Here is a 21,357-nt window from a genome sequence, read left to right as displayed (position 1 = left end):
AAGACAGAGGTCAGAAACAGGAACCAACAAAGCGAAGTGCAAGAGAAACAGGCTCCAATTAGAGAAAAGGCTGTGAGGAGCAGATCTTAAGTGAAGTAGGCTCAGGAGAAGCCCCAGCAGTCAAAGTGACCTCAGAAGAAGCCCCGAAGATCTGCGAAGGCAACCGAAGGTTGGTAGGTCTGTGCTGCAGGGGCAAAAGGTTCACCTTTAGAGCAGTTAGTGTTCTGCTTGCTGTGGCTGAAGAGCTGACATTGTGCTTGTAAGTTGATGCTTGAGGGCGTTTATTGTGTAGTCTGGTGTGATTGGTCATTGATAAGTTCTTGCCATGATCATGCCATGGATAAGTTCTTGAATAGAAGTGAAGAATCCCGCTCTGATTCAATAGAACAGAACCTCAGGAGATAAAAGTGAGATTCGTACACAGACAGTGACAGCTACTTGGTCTTTGGATTTTCGTGGACTGGTGATGCCTCTTGCCCTGTCCCAGAATGCTGAATTTGCAGGGAGAAGCTCTCAAACGCTGAAATGGCACCAAGTAAGTTGTTTCAATACAAAACACTGCTCACTCTCTGGTGAGGATATACAGCACTTCAAGTGCCTGAGAGAACAAAACGTGAAGCAGGATCAGCGTATGGTGGGGTGTGCGGATTTTAGATACTGCGCAGGGGGTGAGTTACCTGGTGGCTGAGCTTGTAGAAACATTGAAGGAGCCGCAGACCATTGCCAAGACACTAACTCTGCCGGCCTGCAGAACTACTGGGGGAGTAATGTTGGGAGCTGATGCTGCTAAAGAAATCTACAAAGTTCCTCTTCCTGATAATGCAATCAAACAGCACATTGACAAACTGTCAGCTGATATTGAATGGGTGCTTCAAGAGGATGTAGAAATGAGTAGAAACCTTTCCCTGCTGATTGATGACTGCACCGATGTTAGTGGACACTGCCAGCGCTTAGCCAATGTCAGGTATGTTGACGGGGATTCTATCAAAGAGAATTTCGTGCGACCAGAGAGGAAATCTTTTGTGTCACAATTGAATATCTGGAGGAAAACAATCGTAACTGGACCACGTCTAATAGCATCTGCGCTGATGGAGAGGCTTCGAAAATGGAAAAAGTCAAAGGATTTGTGAGTGAGGTAAAGAACAGAATCCTGACCTCTAGCTCAGCCACTGTATCCTGCACTGTGAAGCCCCTGTTGCCAAATAACCCCTCCTAAGTTCACTGCGTATTAGACCAAACAGTGAAAATCGCTATCGTGTAAAATCACGTTCTTTACAATCCCACTTGTTTACTATTTTGTGTGAAGAGGTGGGAGTTGAGTACCAGGGTTTACTCTATCTCAGGGGAAGGTCCTCTCCCTGTATTTATGAGCTCTGTGTGAATTGCCACAAAGATTTAATCGGTGATGATTCTTGGTGTGCTAAGCTTGTATATCTTTCAGATATAGTCAGGCATCTGAATGAGCTGAATGTTAAAATGCAAGGGTGGGGGGTGGAAACGAGAACATTCTGACTGCCTCAGATAAACTTCAAGGCTTCAGATCAAAAAGGGGCCTTCGACAGGAAGAAATGGCAAGTGGGTCGACTGAGATGTTCAAACTGGCATCGGCGAAACCTGCTGGCAAAACCATGCTCTATATGTCATGGCACATCACCTCCACACATCTCAAAACACTGCATGAGAAATTTGAATGCTACTACCCTCCACGAGTATGGAAGACTTTGACGGGGTACATGATCTATTTAGTTCTCTTTCCTTTGAATCGTTAAAGAAGTTGTAGTTAAAAGAACAAGGGGAACCGAAAGAGCTTAGGATGGATCGTACACTGAAACGGAAGTTTGCAGAGATTCCTCGGGACACATTTTGGTTGTTTGCAGGGCAAGAATCTCCAACTCTTTCAGATCGCGCTATAGCAGTACTCTCCCTGTTTCCCACAATCTACCTGTGTGAGTTGGCGTTCTCACCACTGGCTGATGTAAAAAAAACCAGAAGGAGGGAGCACCAGTCGTTGGAGCGAGACCTGCGAGTTGCCCTGAGAGGTAGCCCCTCCCCGGATCGAGAGGCTGCCCCCAGAGGCAGGCCCAGGTATCACACTAACGTTATCGGAAAGATTACTCTTCACAGCATCACCTTCATATTGAGAAATTAGATTTGTAAAAAGGAAAACAATTAAAATCTTTAATGGGAAAGGCTTTTAAATTGTGTACGTTTTCAATAAAAACATTGTATTTGACATGCAACTGGTGATAAGGCTTTCACTGTAATCTTAAACGAATGAAAATTGTATTAGATGGTGGCTTGACGTGTTGTTAGGAGGTTTTAGAGATAAAAAGCTTTTGCTACAGGGCAGTTCAATTGGAGGAAATAGGAGGTGTGCCTCAAAATGTTTTACAGTACAAAGGTGTGGACCGTGACATATAGAGGGTTGGGAAACACTCCTCTAATTTCCTGATGTATACACTGCTGTGCACTGCAGCAACTACTATTAGGGGGCCTATAAACTACCCCCAATGTGCTTTCTAACCTTTTTGTTTCTTAGCTCTGTCCAAACTGATTATAAATCTTGATTTTCTGAGCTAAAATTCTTTCTCTATTGTTTTTATCCCATCTTTTATTATCAGGGCAACTCCCTCTTTCCCATTGTAATCTAAAGGTCAAGTATTCTGGAATATTTAATTCTGAACTTTGGTCAATCTGCAACCACGTCTCCAAAACGGCTGTTAGATCAAATCTATTAATTCCTGTCTATGTGATTAATTCATCGTACAGATAGACTGTACCTGTACCTGTACTACTTCCTAACCCAAGGAGTGTGACTGCCTCCCGGAACAAAGTGTCCGAGTAATTCTCTCCCCTTCTGATCCTCTGCGATGTCTGCAGCTCAGACTGCAGCTCAGCAACTCTGAGCTGAATTTTCTCAAGCCACACAGGGCATTGTCCAGGATCACTGTGCTCTCTAGACTCCCACATGGTAAAGTTATGCACATCACATCCCTAGATAACCCTGTCTAAATTATTTATTTAAACTTCATCTTTTTAATCAAGCTAACTTTCTTCTAAGCTTTGAAATTAATTACTTGATTTACTTTAAGGTATAGTTAGTTTAAATTAACTTAGCTTAGTGACATTTTCCCTCTCATCCTATACCACTTAGCCCTTTGCTGCACTGGGGAATGGGGATGTCCCTTTGGTGCTCCGTGTTCTCTCCTATTACCAGAACTGAGAGGTTATACCTATCAGGAAAATTGGAACAGGCTGGGGTTCCTGCAGGCTGAGGGGTGGCCTGATAGAGCTCTTTAAGAGTATGACAGGGATTGATAGGGTGGCATGGAGAGGGTGAGACAAAAACTAGGGCTATTGATACAAGGTTGTCACTAATAAATCTGATTGGGAATGCAGGAGAAACTTCTTCACCTGGAGAGTGGTGTGAATGTGTAATGCACTGGCACAGGAAGTGGTTGAGACAAATAGCTTGAATGTATTTAAAGGGAAGCAACATAGATTATTGAGAAATAATTAGAAGCATAAGTTGACAGAGTGAGAGGAAGTAGTGTGGAAGGAGGCTTGTGTGGAGGATTAACACCAACATGTTTGATTGTGAATACTTTGCAATGGCTGCAGCTGGTCCCAGACCCCACCACAATCAATTCCGAAATAGCCCTTCAATAGACAGTGAAAGAACTGACATTAACTGAGGAACTCATGGCATTGAACTATAGAGCACAAGGGAGCATTACTCTGCATCTAACCCCGTGCTGTACCTGTCCTGGGAGTGTTTGATGGGGACAGTGTAGAGAGAACTTTACTCTGTATCTAACCCCGTGCTGTACCTGCCCTGGGAGTGTTTGATGGGGACAGCGTAGAGGGAGCTTTACTCTGTATCTAACCCCGTGCTGTACCTGTCCTGGGAGTGTTTGATGGGGGACGGTGTAGAGGGAGCTTTACTCTGTATGTAACCGTGTGCTGTACCTGTCCTGGGAGTGTTTGATGTGGACAGTGTAGAGGGAGCTTTACTCTGTATCTAACCCCGTGCTGTACCTGTCCTGGGAGTGTTTGATGTGGACAGTGTAGAGGGAGCTTTACTCTGTATCTAACCCCGTGCTGTACCTGTCCTGGGAGTGTTTGATGGGGACAGTGTAGAGGGAGCTTTACTCTGTATCTAACCCCGTGCTGTACCTGTCCTGGGAGTGTTTGATGGGGACAGCGTAGAGGGAGCTTTACTCTGTATCTAACCCCGTGCTGTACCTGTCCTGGGAGTGTTTGATGGGGACAGCGTAGAGGGAGCTTTACTCTGTATCTAACCCTGTGCTGCACCTGCCCTGGGAGTGTTTGACGGGGACAGTGTAGAGGGAACTTTACTCTGTATCTAACCCCGTGCTGTACCTGTCCTGGGAATGTTTGACGCGGACAGTGTGGAGGGAATAATTACCCAGTAGGAGTGAAAAGGGTTTTGTGGATCTTTGTAGCCCCTGTCCCAGGGGTATCCCCAGATCTCCCAGGACAGATCCATCTGCAGGGAGCAGTGACTGAGTCAAACTGATTCCCCAGGTAACCTTGGTGTGCCCTCTGTGCCCTGAGGTCTGGGTGTATTGGGTTAAACAGTTTAAACAGTGACACTGGGTGAGTTTAGACAAGGTAGAGAGCTGTAGCCTGGCACGTCTGGACACGGTTTCCCAGGGCTGCTGTTGTTAGCTGCGTGTCTGTGTTAATGAGAACTTGTCGGTTTGAGTTAATGAGGAGTGAAAGGTTTGCTAATCACATTGGCTTTGGAAATGGCAAGAAATTTAACAGTTGTCAGAACACTTTGTCTGAACAAGTCTACAGCAGCAGCGAGATGAGGTGAGTGACAGTCCTGTGCATTGGGAGTTGTGCTTCGGAATGGGGGAGGGGAGGCAATGAGGGAAGTAGAGGAATGGCCGGATTGAGGGCTGAGGATAGGAGATGGTCAGTCTGTATTTCTGCTTGGAGTTCGGTGGAGAGACCGTGAACTTCTCATCCCCAAGTCTCCTTAAACTGTAAGAAGTGCTGAGCTGATTCTGTCTCTCTGAATATTGTCTCTCTTTGGAAGGCATTGGAGACTGGCTTCAGTGGCTGGCCCGAGGTCCTCTATGGTCAATGAAATAGGATAGTCACTGTGACAAGCAAAGTTCTGTGGATGCTGAAAACCTGAAAGAGAAACAGAAACTGTTGGAAATACTCAGCAGGTCCGACAGCATCTGTGGGGAGAGAAAGTTCTTTCATTCAAACTTTCATCCCTGTTATAATGTAGGAAACTCAGCAGCCAATTTACACACAGCAAGTCGCTAGAAATAGATTAGGGCCAGTTAATCTATTACAGATTTTTCTTCATTTGTTCAGTGGATGTGGGCTTCACCGGCTGGGCCAGCATTTATTGCCCATCCCTAATTGCCCTTGAGAAGGTGGTGGTGAGCTGCCTTCTTGAACCGCTGCAGTCCATGTGGTGTAGGTACACCCACAGTGCTGTTAGGGAGGGAGTTCCAGGATTTTGTCCGTGTGGTGTAGGTACACCCACAGTGCTGTTAGGGAGGGAACTACACTTCAAAGGTATTTCATTGGCTGTAAAGCACGTTGGGAAAAACCTGAGGTAATAAACGATGCTATGGAAATGCAAGTTTATTCTTTCTGGTAAAATGGTGTAATGTACAAGAGGAACTAGGTCTGATACTTTGCGGCGTTGGGCGTTTCTAAACTCAACTCCACTGCTGCTCCTGACAGTTCCGGCCGCCCTCGTTCCCAGGGTATGTGAGGGTTGCGTCTCCTGGGTGGGGTTTATTATCTGGATTTGCACAGTAAATGGATTGCTGACTCGTGTTTGTACTGTTTGTCCACAGGTGATGATGAGCAGAGTGACTGGTTCTACGAGGGTGAATGTGAACAAGGGTTCCGTATCCCCAAGCTGCTCCCTCACTGTGACACGCAGCTCAAAGCGCCGCTGGCAGACGAGGACCAGGGTGTAGGACAGTATGCCTCACCTGCATTCCTGCTGCCCTCTCGGCCAGCACAGAGAGGTGAGGAGAGCTGAGACTGAAGTGGGAGTGCAGAACCAAACCCTGAACATGATGTACATCCAATTCTTCCCCCCACGCTCCACCTCTCTTATTGCAACTGTCTTCCCCTCCTGCTGTCCCCACTGCCCTGCTCTGTATGTCCCCTGGTTTGCTGTGTTTAGTAACAGACGCCAGTTTTGTTTTCTGCTTCCTCAGGTTACCACGCTCGGCTGAACCGTCTCCCAGGGATTGCAGCCCGCTGCATACGGAAAGGTCGAAGGCGTCTGACAGGCAAGGTAATGCTGTTGGTGCAGGGAGGGACGAGCTGGGGGCTAGGGAGGGACTGGGAGCTGGGGGTTAGGGAGGGACCGGGAGCTGGGGGTTAGGGAGGGACCGGGAGCTGGGGGCTAGGGAGGGACGAGCTGGGGGCTAGGGAGGGACCGGGAGCTGGGGGTTAGGGAGGGACCGGGAGCTGGGGGTTAGGGAGGGACCGGGAGCTGGGGGCTAGGGAGGGACCGGGAGCTGGGGGCTAGGGAGGGACCGGGAGCTGGGGGTCAGGGAGGGACCGGGAGCTGGGGGTCAGGGAGGGACCGGGAGCTGGGGGCTAGGGAGGGACCGGGAGCTGGGGGTTAGGGAGGGACCGGGAGCTGGGGGCTAGGGAGGGACCGGGAGCTGGGGGCTAGGGAGGGACCGGGAGCTGGGGGCTAGGGAGGGACCGGGAGCTGGGGGCTAGGGAGGGACCGGGAGCTGGGGGCTAGGGAGGGACAAGCTGGGGGCTAGGGAGGGACTGGGAGGGAAGCGCTGGGAGACTGGGTGGTGGGGGGGGAGGGGGACAATGTCCAACGTGTTGTCCAGAGTGTTACTCAGCCTCCCCTGCCTTCACATGTTTGTGTTACACCTGCCCCAGCCTGCGGCTTCAGCACGTCCCTGGGCTGCCATTGCTTTTAACATCCTCCTCTTCCTCTCCTCATGACTTATTTCTCTTGCGCCCTCTCTCGCCCACCAGCCCTCACTCACTCTCCCGCCTCTCCTTCTCCCTCACCCTCCCCTGTCTCTCTGATCTCTGCCTCTCGTGTCGGTTTTCTGAGCTCTCAGGCAGGTCGTGTGAGCTATGTTTTGCTCATTAATTCTTCCTGATTCCAGTGAGCTGGGAGTTGGTTATTTTGGGATTGTGAGCTGTTTTCAGGGCCATATAATTGAACTGATAAATAATGAGGCTGCTCAATGTGAATGAGTGGAGACAAACTCTTCTATTACTGAGTAATCAAGAATAATTGAAATGTAAACAGTTAGCATGTCGATGGTGAGTTATTAGCTGATAATTTGAAGACATTGGCTTCTGTTTAGTTCCAGCGAGTCTTGTCTGTGAGTAATCTCCAAACTGATTGACAGAATGTCTCATTTTAGAAATCAACAATTAAATCCAGGGTGAATTTTATAGTCATCGTGTTAACACTCTCAGTACTGACCCTAAAACAATGAGCTTGCATTTATGCAGTCCCTTTATGCAGACCCTTTATGCAGTCCCTTTATGCAGTCCCTTTATGCAGACCCTTTATGCAGTCCCTTTATGCAGTCCCTTTATGCAGTCCCTTTCACAACCTCAAGCAATGAAGAATTCGTGAAGTGCGGTCACTGTTGTAATAAAGGGAAACCTGATATACAGCAAGATCCCACAGAAAAGAGATGGATAGAACGATCAGGAAAAGAAGGAGAGGAGGGAGAAAGAGACAGAGAGATGGGAATGGGTGGAAGGTGTAGGGGGATGGGGAAGAAGGAAGGAAGTGGGGAGGAGGAGGAAGAGGGGTGTGAGGGGACAGGGGAGAGAGGGATGCAGAGGAAGTATGGGGCAGGGAAAGGAGAGGTAGACAGGGAGAGAAAGCTGGGAGGAGAGAGGGAGAGAGAGGGGTTGGAGTTGACCCCTGCAGTCACTGGCTCTTCTCATATCACACACTGACCCCTCATTACAGATTCCCAGTTGGATTTACAAATCGTACCTTTTCTAGCTGGAGGTAGTGAATAAGGACTGTACAAGAATAGGAAAAGAGGAGGAGAGTGGGGGTAATTGGATAGCTCTTTCAAAGAGGTAGCATGGGTGCGATGGGCCAAATGGCTACCTTCTGTGAGCTTTGACTCTGTGAAGTAATTTGTGTCTGTATCTGTTCTAGCAGGAGGGCCCTGTAGGTGCGATCCCGAATGAGAGAGTGAGTCACTTTGGGCAGGACCCCTATCAGAAGGAGTAAGTGGCAATATTCAAACATTCAAGGGAGCCTTTAATACCCCATTGGTGTGGGAAGCTGTGAAAACTGAGACACTCAGCCCTGTGACTTGAAGATGCTGACACACCTTTACCCCATGTACCCCTCCCTTCAGCTCATTGATTTTGCTGTGTCCAAAATGGGAGTGGTATCTGTTGTTGTGTATAAGGCAGCTGAACCTCTCGATGAGGTTACCAACCTGACCTGCTGCAGCCTGAGCTTCTCACTCCCTCAGTTACTCTGGGTGGATGTGGGGGGTTTTGCTCAATGCCTGGACTGATCTCTGGCCGACTTTCCCTGCTTCAGCCAGGAAAGGAGACAGGGTCCAGGGGAGGTGGGGACCCTGCCACGAGCTGTGTCTGTCTTTCTGAGTGCTCCATGAATGTGGGTGTGTTCAGATGATTCTCTTCCCTGTTGTAGATTGCGGAGAAACTTCTGTGTGCGGGGTCAGTACCGAGAGTGGAGTGTACTGAACCGGCTTCAATCCCTGCGAGGGGTAAGTTGAACGCTCTGTTTTTCTCCTGCTTACCCCGGTACTGAAATTCTTCTTGAATTATTAGAAGTTCTGGTTTGGATTCTTGGCTGTTGTAAATTTGATGAGGAAACACCCTTTAGAAAAAGCTTGCAGAAGGCAGAGAGGGTTGGCTAGAGAGACCATTATCTGTGAGGTTTGGGAATGCAGGAACAGGAGGAGGCCACTCGGCCCCTCTTGAGCCTGTTACACAGGAACAGCAGGAGGCCACTCGGCCCCTCTTGAGCCTGTTACACAGGGACAGGAGGAGGCCACTCGGCCCCTCTCGAGCCTGTTACACAGGGACAGGAGGAGGCCACTCAGCCCTTCTCGAGCCTGTTACACAGGAATAGGATGGGGCCATTCCCAAGAACACAAGAAACAGGAGCTGGAGTCGACCATATGGCCTGTCCAGCCAGCTCCACCATTCAGTACAATCTTGACTGATCTTAGGCTTTAACTCCACTTTCCTGTCCGCTTCCCATATCCCTTGATTTCCTGTGAGACATCAATCAGTCTTTCCCAGCTTTAAATTTATTCAGTGAAGCAGCATCCACAACCCTCTGGGGTAGAGAATTCCAAAGATTCACAGCCCTTTGAGTGAAGTAATTTCTCCTCATCCCGGCCCTAAATGATCGGCGCCTTATCCTGTGACTGTGTCCCTGTGTTTTAGATTCACCGACCAGTGGAAACAATCTCTCAGCGTCTCCTCTATCGAGCCCCTTCAGAATCTTGTAGGTTTCAATGAGATCACCTCTCATTCTTTGAAATTCCAGAGAATATAGACCCAATTTACTCAGCCTCTGAGGACAACCCCCTCATCCCAGGGTCCAATCTAGTGAACCTTTGGTGTACCACCCCCAATGCAAGTATATCCTTTCTTAAATGTGGAGACCAAAACTGCACACAGTATTCCAGATGTGTCTCACCAAAGCTGACTTTCTGCGTTCCTTGTACCAGCACATCCAAATCTCTTTGAACATCAACACTTACAAGTTTCTCACCTTTTAAAAAATATTCTATTTTTCTATTCTGGCGACCAAAGTGAATAATTTACACTTCCCCACATTATACTCCATCTGCCATCTTGTTGCCCACACACCTAACCTGTCTATTTCTCTTTGCAGCCTCTCTGTGTCCTCCCCACAGCTTACCTTCCCACCTAGCTTGGTATCATCAGCAAACTCAGACACATTACTCTCCATCTCTTTGTCTAAGGCATGAATATAGATTGTAAATAGCTGAGGCCTCAACACTGATCCTTGTGACACTCCACTATTCACTGCCTGTCAACTTGAAAAAGCCCTGTTTATGCCCACATTCTGTTTTCTATCCATTAACCAATCCTCTACCTATGCTAATATATTACCCCCAACTCCATGAGCCCTTATCTTGCCTATTAATCTTTGTGTGGCACCTCATCAAATCCCTTTTGGAAATCCAGATATACTACATCTACTGGTTCCCCTTTAGCTACCCTACTACTTATATCCTCAATAATCTCTAATAAATTTGTTAAACAGGATTTCCTTTTAGTAAAATAAAGTTGACTTGTCCTAATTATACTATGCTATTCTAAGTGCATTGTTAAGTCTTCCTTAATAATAGATTCCAGCATTTTCCCAACAACTGATATTAGGCTAACTGGCCTCTAGTTCATTGTTTTCTCTCTCCCTTCTTTCTTGAAAAGTTTCCAACTTCCAATCTGATGGGACCGTTCCTGAATCTGAGAAATTTTGGGAAATCGTGGCCAGCACATCCACTATCTCTGTCGCTATCCCTTTTAGAACATCAAAACATAGGAGCAGGAATAGGCCATTCGGCCCCTCGAGCCTGCTCTGCCTTTTAACTAGAACATAGCTGACCTTCTACCTCAATGTCATCTTCCCACACAATCCTTGTATTCCTTGATGTCATCGGTGTCTAGAACTCTATTGACCTCTGCTTTGAACATACTCAATGGCTGAGCCTCCGCGCCCTCTGGGGTAGAGAATTCCAAAGATTCACCATCCACTGACTGAAGAAATTCCCCATCTAGGTCCTAATTGGCCTATCCCTTATTGTGAGACTGTGTCCCCTGGTTTTAGACCCCCCCAACCAGAGGCAATATCCTTGTTGCATCTACCTTGTCGAGCCCTGTAAGAATTCTGTACGCTTCAATGAGGTCACCTCTCATTCTTCTAAACTTTAGAGATTACAGGCCCAGTCTCCTCAATCTCCTCAATCTTCCCTCATACGACAATCCCGCCATCCCAGGAATCAGTCTGCTGAACCTTCGTTGCACTCCCTCTCTGGCCAATATATCCTTCCTTAGATACAGAGACAAAAACTGTACACAATACTCCAGGTGTGGTCTCACCAAGGCTCTATACAATAGCAGCAAGACCTCCTTGCTCCTGTACTCAAATCTTCTTGCAATAAAGGCCAACACACCCCTTCCTAATTGCTTGTAGCACCTGCATGTTAGCTCTCAGTGACTCATGAACAAGGACACCCAGGTCCCTTTGGACATCAACACTTCCCAATCTCTCACCATTTAAGAAATGCTCTGCATTTCTGTTTTTCTTACCAAAGTGGATAACTTTACATTTTTCCATATAATATTTCATCTGTCATGTTCTTGCCCACTCACTTAGCCTGTCTAAATCTCCTTGAAGTCTCTTTGCACCCGAGGTACAAGCCAGCAGGTCCCAGGGATTTGTCATATTTTAGTCCCTTAAGTTTCTCCAATACTTTTTTTCTGCTGATATTAATTTCCTTAATTTCCTCACTCTTGATGGCCCCTAGGGTACCCTCTGCTTCTGGAATGAAACTCGTGTCTTCTACTGTGAAGACGGACACAATATTTGTTCAATGCCTCTGCCATTTCCTCATTCCCCTTGATGATTTCTCTCCATTCTCCGCTTCTAAGGGACAAAGTTTACTTTAGTGTCATGAAGCTATTAATGTATATAATATTGGAAAATATTTTTCTTTTAAAATAGAGGTTTAGTCTGTGGGTGTGTCTTAATTGGTTTAAAGCCAGTTAGTCTGGGTGCTCTGATGTGTACTAGTTTTGATATGTAAGAGAGGTAGAGTGCATTTGTATTTTTTGAATAGAGCATTCAAGAAGTGGGGTGAAAACTGACACCTTTCTAGCCGATACCAAGCAATATGTTTATATTACTAATAAAATTGGTGCTATGAGAGGAGTTTTATTGTCAGAAGAGGTTGTTGATACAATGAGTATTTACATTCAATGGGGGTGGTAGGTATAACTTCAGTAGTTTTCGGTTGTGCAGAGCAGAGGCAATGTGAGATCAAAAGGTAGCTGTAAACCTCCAGCTGTCTCCACAGGAACCAAAGTGAAAAGAACCTCATTTTGAATTTGTAAGGTGAAAATGCTTTGCCTGGTGTTTGGTTAAGTCTATGGATTGCTGTTGCCTTAATGGAGATTAGTTTGGGAATTTGTGAAAAGTTATGATAGTAATAATTTGTAGCCATGAATATACATATTTTAACCTGTGTAAATTAATAAAATGTTTCATTTAGTTAAATATAAAACCTCGAGAACTGGTGGTCTGATTCCTGAATTTAGAGTTGCATCTCAAACATAATCACTTAAAATAATAGGTTATGACAGTTGTTTAAAGTTTCCCTCTGGGATTTTTAAATAACTCCGCTTTACCAACTGCATTGGTCATAACAATAGCTACTCTCTTCCTTTTTATATACTTATTAAAGGCCTTACAATCTGTTTTATAATTTTGGTTAGTTTAGCCTCATTCTATTTCTTTTCCTTTTTATCGACGTTTTTGGTGGAGACAAAGGGGATGAAACTCACCAGCCGCTGGAGGCTGAAAGAAAGTAGAGACGGGAGAACCTCTCTGCCTCACTGCACCGAATTCCCGCCTGAATCAAACTACCAACTACACACACTGTCCATGTCTCACTCCGGCATAGTCTCCTCTCCGTGCATCCCCTTGCTCCATTCAGCCCCTTGAGCCTGTTACACAGGAACAGGAGGAGGCCATTCAGCCCCTCTTGATCTTGTTATGATGCCTGTCCCCCATTGAAGAAGTGGATTCGTTGATTTGCATCTCAACTCCATTTACTCTCCTTGGAAGAAGTGCTTCCTGACATCACCCCTGAGTGGCCTGACTTGAATTTTAGGTTTGTTTGGGACTCCTCTCCCCAAACCCCCACCAGCAGAAATAGCTTCCCTCTATCTACCCTGTCAAACCCTTTGATCATCTTAAACATTTAATCAGATCACCCCTTAATCTTCTAGACTCAATGTTATAGAATATTCTAGTACATGTGCAACATGAGAGAGTATAAACATGTTCCCCTGTAAGTGAAAGGACTGCTTTTAACCCGCTGCAGTACCTGGTCCTGTCCAGAGACATAGACACAGAGATCTTGGTCTGTTGGTGGGTTAGGATGTTTCCTCCCCCTGCTCCAGCCTGGCTTGGTGGACTCTGTAGCCGCTGTGGCTGTTGTTTGGCACAGTGGCGGCTTCATGAGGACCCCCCCATGTCCTGGTGGTGGTGGGTGGCGGGCGGGGGGAATTGATATTGCGGTGATATTAGGGTGCATCACCGTGCGGGAGTCTCTCTGCCCCGGGGGGTGGGGGTGGGGGTCAGGTTTCTCCCGGTCCCCATGTTACGGCCGGGATGGGAGGAGTGTGTGAATTATCCAGCCCCACTACTCTGCAGGGCTGTCCCTTTCATTTAAATGTTTCATTTTCTCACCAGGATAGCCAATTATTTACCGAAACCTCTCATACCCAGAAGAAAAGAGACTCTGACCCGGCTTCTTTCAAACACTCAGAATGACTCATTTATTTTTATCAAAGCTTCCGTTTAACAAGTTGCAAGTCCTGGTTAACACCCAATTGTAATGGGGAAGTATAACTATCATCTCTTCCCAAAGAATTCCCCCAGCGCACACACACTCACACACACCACAAACACCACACACACACACACACACACACCACAAACACCACACACACACCACACACACACACACCACAAACACCACACACACACACACAAAAACAAAAACACAACACACACACACACACACCACACACACCCCACACACCCTACACCCCACACACACACCACACACACACACACACACACACACACACACACCCCACACACTCCACACACCCCACACACCCTACACCCCACACACACACCACACACACACACACCACACACACCCTACACCCCACACACACACACACACACACCCCACACGCACCCTACACCCCACACACACACACACACCCTACACCCCACACACACACACACACACCCTACATCACACACACACACACACCCTACATCACACACACACACACACACACACACCCACACCCTACACCCCACACACACACATCACACACACACACACACACCACACACCACACACACACACACACACACACCACACACACCCCACACACCCTACACCCCACACACACACACACACACACACCCTACACCCCACACACACACACACACCCCACACACACCCTACACCCCACACACACACACACACACACACACACACCCTACACCCCACACCCCACACACACACACACACCCCACACACACCCTACACCCCACACACACACACACCCTACACCCCACACACACACACACACACCCTATATCACACACACACACACCCTACACCCCACACACACACACACATCACACACACACACACACACCACACACACACCCTACACCCCACACACACACATCACACACACACACACACCACACACACACACACCACACACACACACACCACACACACACCCTACACCCCACACACACACACACACACGCCACACACACATCACACACATCACACACACCACACACCACACACACCACACACATCACACATGCCACACATCACACACATCACACACACCACACACACCACTCACATCACACACACACACACATACACCCCACACACACACACACACAAGACACACACACATCACACACATCACACACACACACCACACACACACATGCCACACATCACACACACCACACACACCACACACCACTCACATCACACACACACACACACACACACACCCTACACCCCACACACACACACACACCACACACACACACATCACACATGCCACACATCACACACATCACACACACCACACACATCACACACACACACCACACACACACACGTCACACATGCCACACATCACACACATCACACACACCACACACACCAAACACATCACACACACACACCACACACACACACATCACACATGCCACACATCACACACATCACACACACCACACACATCTCACACACACACACACACACACACACACCCTACACCCCACACACACACACACACACCACACACACACACATCACACATGCCACACATCACACACATCACACACACCACACACATCACACACACACACACCCTACACCCCACACACACACACACACATCACACACACACACACATCACACATGCCACACATCACACACACCACACACCACACATCACACACACACCACACACACACACCACACACACACACACACACACACACACCACACACACCACACACACACACACATCACACACACCACACACACACACACACACACACACACATCACACACACCACACCACACACACTGCACCTGGAGTTCCCTCGTGTGAAGATGGGCTGCTGGTCCTGGTGGACGCCTGGAAGTTCTCACCGACTGGTCTCGGCTTTGCAGGTCCAAATTCAGACCAGTTACACTCAGATGAGGTACTCTGGCTATACATTGAAAGCCACGCACAATTGCAGGCAGGGTAGTGAGAGAGAGCCAGTTAGGGTACCCTTCCTTCCTCAGCCTGTTCCCCAACAAGACTGCCTTCAAAACCAGCAGCTTCTCAACTTCCGTTTCTTCTCTCTCCTGTGTGATTGCCTTTCTGTCTCCTGGGGCTTCATTAATTAAAATGCTTCACAGTTCATCACAAACAAACAACTCCTTCTCAAGTCCCCTATAGATCCGGTGAGTTCTTGGATGAGGTCTGCTTGTTTACAGTTCCCAAGAATCCCAGGTTGGCATCCACATGTCCAGATCAGGCCAAAAACAAAACTACCTGGAAAAACTCAGCAGGTCTGACAGCATCTGCGGAGAGGGACACAGTTAACGTTTCGAGTCTGAATGACCCTTCATCTGATGAAAGGTCACACGGACTCAAAACATCAACTGTATCCCTCTCCGCAGATGCTGTCAGACCGGCTGAGTTCTTCCAAGTAGTTTTGTTTTTGTTTTAGATTTCCAGCATCCGCAGTTTTTTGCTTTTATCCAGATCAGGCCAAACCCTTCCAATTTGTGAAAGAAAACCTCAGTCTCAGAGATCTGATTCTAACACCCATTGCAGCAAAGTTTCAGGATCCTTGCCTGCTTAAAAAATGCAAACTCCCCACAGGTCCTGTCTTGCTGTAATGTTGTTTTGCCATCTTTGCTTTGCAGTTTAACCCTTTGGTACCTCTGTACCCACTGGAGGTTCTAACTGACAGCTCTCACAGGAAGTGCTCCACCCTTCAGCACAAATCCAGGTAAGTCTCAGCTATGGGTGCAGCAACATCACAGAGCACAGCATTTAAAACAGAACGAGTCTCAGCGCTGTCCGGGGTGGGCCAAAGATAAAGGATTCCTGCTCCTGATCACTGTCCAGTGATCCCCGGGTTAGAGAGAGAGAGGGGGGAAATCAGCCAGGGTTCCTGCTCCTGATCACTGTCCAGTGATCCCTGGGGGTTAGAGAGAGAGGAAATCAGCCAGGGTTCCTGCTCCTGATCACTGTGCAGTGACCCCTGGGTTAGAGAGAGAGGAAATCAGCCAGGGTTCCTGCTCCTGATCACTGTCCAGTGATCCCTGGGTTAGGAACAGAGAGGGGAAATCAGCCAGGGTTCCTGCTCCTGATCACTGTCCAGTGATCCCTGGGTTATAGAGAGAGAGGAAATCAGCCAGGGTTCCTGCTCCTGATCTCTGTCCAGTGGTCCCTGGGTTAGAGAGAGAGAGAGGAAATCAGCCAGGGTTCCTGCTCCTGATCACTGTCCAGTGACCCCTGCGTTAGAGAGAGAGAGGGGGGAAATCAGCCAGGGTTCCTGCTCCTGATCACTGTCCAGTGTTCCCTGGGTTAGAGAGAGAGGAAATCAGCCAGGGTTCCTGCTCCTGATCTCTGTCCAGTGGTCCCTGGGTTAGAGAGAGGGGAAATCAGCCAGGGTTCCTGCTCCTGATCACTGTCCAGTGATCCCTGGGTTAGAGAGAGAGGAAATCAGCCAGGGTTCCTGCTCCTGATCACTGTCCAGTGATCCCTGGGTTAGAGAGAGAGGAAATCAGCCAGGGTTCCTGCTCCTGATCACTGTCCAGTGACCCTGGGTTAGAGAGAGAGAGGGGAAATCAGCCAGGGTTCCTGCTCCTGATCACTGTCCAGTGATCCCTGGGTTAGAGAGAGAGGGGAAATCAGCCAGGGTTCCTGCTCCTGATCACTGTCCAGTGACCCTGGGGGTTAGAGAGAGAGGAAATCAGCCAGGGTTCCCGCTCCTGATCTCTGTCCAGTGATCCCTGGGTTAGAAAGAGAGGGGAAATCAGCCAGGGTTCCTGCTCCTGATCACTGTCCAGTGACCCTGGGGGTTAGAGAGAGAGGAAATCAGCCAGGGTTCCTGCTCCTGATCACTGTCCAGTGTTCCCTGGGTTAGAGAGAGGGGATATCAGCCAGGGTTCCTGCTCCTGATCACTGTCCAGTGATCCCTGGGTTAGAGAGAGAGGGGATATCAGCCAGGGTTCCTGCTCCTGATCACTGTCCAGTGATCCCTGGGTTAGAGAGAGAGAGAGGAAATCAGCCAGGGTTCCTGCTCCTGATCACTGTCCAGTGATCCCTGGGTTAGAGAGAGAGAGGGGAAATCAGCCAGGGTTCCTGCTCCTGATCACTGTCCAGTGATCCCTGGGTTAGAGAGACAGAGGGGAAATCAGCCAGGGTTCCTACTCCTGATCACTGTCCAGTGATCCCTGGGTTAGAGAGAGAGAGGGGAAATCAGCCAGGGTTCCTGCTCCTGATCACTGTCCAGTGACCCCTGGGTTATAGAGAGAGAGAGAGAGGGGAAATCAGCCAGGGTTCCTGCTCCCGATCACTGTCCAGTGATCCCTGGGTTAGAGAGAGAAGGGGGAAATCAGCCAGGGCTCCTGCTCCTGATCACTGTCCAGTGACCCTGGGGGTTAGAGAGAGAGAGGAAATCAGCCAGGGTTCCTGCTCCTGATCACTGTCCAGTGATCCCTGGGTTAGAGAGAGAGAGAGGAAATCAGCCAGGGTTCCTGCTCCTGATCACTGTCCAGTGATCCCTGGGTTAGAGAGAGAGGAAATCAGCCAGGGTTCCTGCTCCTGATCACTGTCCAGTGATCCCTGGGTTAGAGAGAGAGGGGAAATCAGCCAGGGTTCCCGCTCCTGATCACTGTCCAGTGATCCCTGGGTTAGAGAGAGAGGGGAAATCAGCCAGGGTTCCTGCTCCTGATCACTGTCCAGTGACCCTGGGGGTTAGAGAGAGAGGAAATCAGCCAGGGTTCCTGCTCCTTGACATAACTTGATACGTCTCCCTATTTCCTTAACTGAGGTTCCCCCTACCACGGTCATTGACAGGGCCCTCAACCGTGTCCGACCCATCTCCTGCACCTCTGCCCTCACACCTTCTCCTCCCTCCCAGAACCATGATAGGGTCCCCCTTGTCCTCACTTATCACCCCACCAGCCTCCGCATTCAAAGTATCATCCTCCGCCATTTCCGCCAACTCCAGCATGATGCCACCACCAAACACATCTTCCCTTCACCCCCCCGCCCCCGTCACATTCTGTAAGGCTCATTCCCTCTGGGACACCCTGGTCCACTCCTCCTTCACCCCCAACACCTCATCTCCCTCCCACGGCACCTTCCCATGCAATCGCAGAAGGTGCAACACCTGCCTCTTTACCTCCTCCCTCCTCACCGTCCAAGGCCCCAAACACTCCTTTCAAGTGAAGCAGCATTTCACTTGCACTTCCCTGGGTTAGAGAGGGGAAATCAGCCAGGGTTCCTGCTCCTGATCACTGTCCAGTGATCCCTGGGTTAGAGAGAGAGGAAATCAGCCAGGGTTCCTGCTCCTGATCACTGTCCAGTGACCTTGGGGGTTAGAGAGAGGGGAAATCAGCCAGCGTTCCTGCTCCTGATCACTCCAGTGATCCCTGGGTTAGAGAGAGGGGAAATCAGCCAGGGTTCCTGCTCCTGATCACTGTCCAGTGACCTTGGGGGTTAGAGAGAGGGGAAATCAGCCAGGGTTCCTGCTCCTGATCACTCCAGTGATCCCTGGGTTAGAGAGAGGGGAAATCAGCCAGGGTTCCTGCTCCTGATCACTGTCCAGTGACCTTGGGGGTTAGAGAGAGGGGAAATCAGCCAGGGTTCCTGCTCCTGATCACTCCAGTGATCCCTGGGTTAGAGAGAGGGGATATCAGCCAGGGTTCCTGCTCCTGATCACTGTCCAGTGACCCTGGGGGTTAGAGAGAGGGGAAATCAGCCAGGGTTCCTGCTCCTGATCACTGTCCAGTGATCCCTGGGTTAGAGAGAGGGGAAATTAGCCAGGGTTCCTGCTCCTGATCACTGTCCAGTGATCCCTGGGTTAGAGAGAGAGAGAGAGAGAGGGGAAATTAGCCAGGGTTCCTGCTCCTGATCACTGTCCAGTGATTCCTGGGTTAGAGAGAGAGAGAGAGAGAGAGAGAGGGGAAATTAGCCAGGGTTCCTGCTCCTGATCACTGTCCAGTGATTCCTGGGTTAGAGAGAGAGAGAGAGAGAGAGGAAATTAGCCAGGGTTCCTGCTCCTGATCACTGTCCAGTGATTCCTGGGTTAGAGAGAGAGAGAGAGAGAGAGAGAGGGGAAATTAGCCAGGGTTCCTGCTCCTGATCACTGTCCAGTGACCCTGGGATCAGTAGGAAGGGGTGAATTATCCAAAGACCTCACACCTGCCCAATCCTCACTCGATGTCAAAATGTCCCCCCAAACCTCCACCTTGTGGTGTTCTGCATTGTTCCTGGTGTTGACATTGTTGGATATTTGCTGTGTTAAACAGTTTAGATGGAGTTGCTGAGAAACCTGTTAATTCTGGCTGTCCATTTTTCCCAGCAGGCAGACCAGTGTCCACCTTGGCTCGCTGTGTACTGGCGATGTGAAAAGAAGGCGCAAAACTGCAACTGTAACCAGCCCTGCCTCAGGTGATGATCAGTGTCACTCCTCACACCTCCCACTGTCCCTGCATCACCATCAACTGGGCTCTGTACCTACCTGGTTCCAGCTGTCACTGCTGTGCGGCCCACACCACACACTGCAGGACAGGGCAATTAGCTTTTAAAATTCTTTTCATGGGATGTGGGTGTCACTGGCTGGGGCAGCATTTATTGCCCATCCCTAGTTGCCCTTGAGAAGGTCGTGGTGAGCTGCCTTCTTGAGCCGCTGCAGTCCCTGTGGTGCAGGTACACCCACAGTGCTGTTAGGGAGGGAGTTCCAAGATTTTGACCCAGTGACAGTGAAGGAACGGCGATATATTTCCAAATTAGGATGGTGCGTGTCTTGGAGGGGAATTTCCAGGTGGTGGTGTTCCCATGTATCTGCTGCCCTTGTCCTTCTTGGTAGTAGAGGTCACTGGTTTAGAAGGTGCTGTCTAAGGAGCCTTGGTGAATTCCTGCAGTGCATCTTGTAGATGGTACACACTGCTGCTACACTAGGGAGTGAGTGTTTGTGGATGTGGTGTCAATCGAGTGGGTTGCTTTGTCCTGGACAGTGACAAGCTTCTTGAGTGTTTTGGGAGCTGCACTCATCCAGGCAAGTGGGGAGCATTCCATCACACTCCTGACTTGTGCCTTGTAAATGGTGGACAGGCTTTGGGGAGTCAGGAGATGAGTTACTCTCCGCAGGATTCCTAGTCTCTGACCTGCTCTTGTAGCCACAGTATTTATATGGCTAGTCCCGTTCAGTTCCTGGTCATTGGTAACCTCCAGGATGTTGATAGTGGGGGATTCAGTGATGGGAATGCCATTGAAAGTTATGGGGAGATGGTTAGATCCTGTCTTGTTGGAGATGGTCATTGCCTGGATCTTGTTTGGGATTGATACCGGGCTATGTGGAGAGTGGGGCAGTGGGATTAGTTTGGGATTGAGATGGCAATGGGGAGCGCACAGGGCATTGGGATTAATTTGGATAAAAGCAAAATACTGCAGATGCTGGAAATCTGAAACAAAAACAAAAAATAGCTGGAAAAACTCAGCAGTTCTGACAGCATCTTCGGAGAGGAACACAGTTAACGTTTTGAGTCCATATGACTTCATCAGAACACAGTGCAGTGGGATTAATTTGGGGATTGATACAGGGCTATGGGGAGAGAGCGGGGCAGTGGGATTAGTTTGGGATTGATACAGGGCTATGGGGAGAGAGTGGGGCAGTGGGATTAGTTTGGGGATTGATACAGGGTTATGGGGAGAGAGCGGGGCAGTGGGATTAGT

At 48.9% G+C, this 21,357-nt stretch overlaps 1 protein-coding gene across 6 annotated transcripts in view; it reads left to right on the top strand.

The window, feature by feature from the left end:
* The window catches only part of LOC144692870 (G patch domain-containing protein 2-like), a 38,623-nt gene that overhangs the window by 14,380 nt on the left and 2,886 nt on the right, over positions 1-21,357 (top strand). The window contains exons 4-9 of one of the 6 annotated variants that reach the window (XM_078561939.1): positions 5,853-6,029; positions 6,225-6,304; positions 8,180-8,247; positions 8,687-8,762; positions 16,311-16,396; positions 19,985-20,073. In XM_078561939.1, the coding sequence (XP_078418065.1) occupies positions 5,853-6,029; positions 6,225-6,304; positions 8,180-8,247; positions 8,687-8,762; positions 16,311-16,396; positions 19,985-20,073 (576 nt within the window). Of the gene's footprint in view, positions 1-5,852; positions 6,030-6,224; positions 6,305-8,176; positions 8,248-8,686; positions 8,763-16,310; positions 16,397-19,984; positions 20,074-21,357 lie in introns of all 6 variants that reach the window. The other 5 variants (XM_078561940.1, XM_078561938.1, XR_013579416.1 and 2 more) reach the window with 5 other exon arrangements.

The sequence above is a fragment of the Cetorhinus maximus genome, chromosome 18 (genome assembly GCF_964194155.1).
Source record: "Cetorhinus maximus chromosome 18, sCetMax3.hap1.1, whole genome shotgun sequence".
Lineage (NCBI taxonomy): Eukaryota > Metazoa > Chordata > Chondrichthyes > Lamniformes > Cetorhinidae > Cetorhinus > Cetorhinus maximus.
This window is presented reverse-complemented; position numbering and strand designations above follow the sequence as displayed.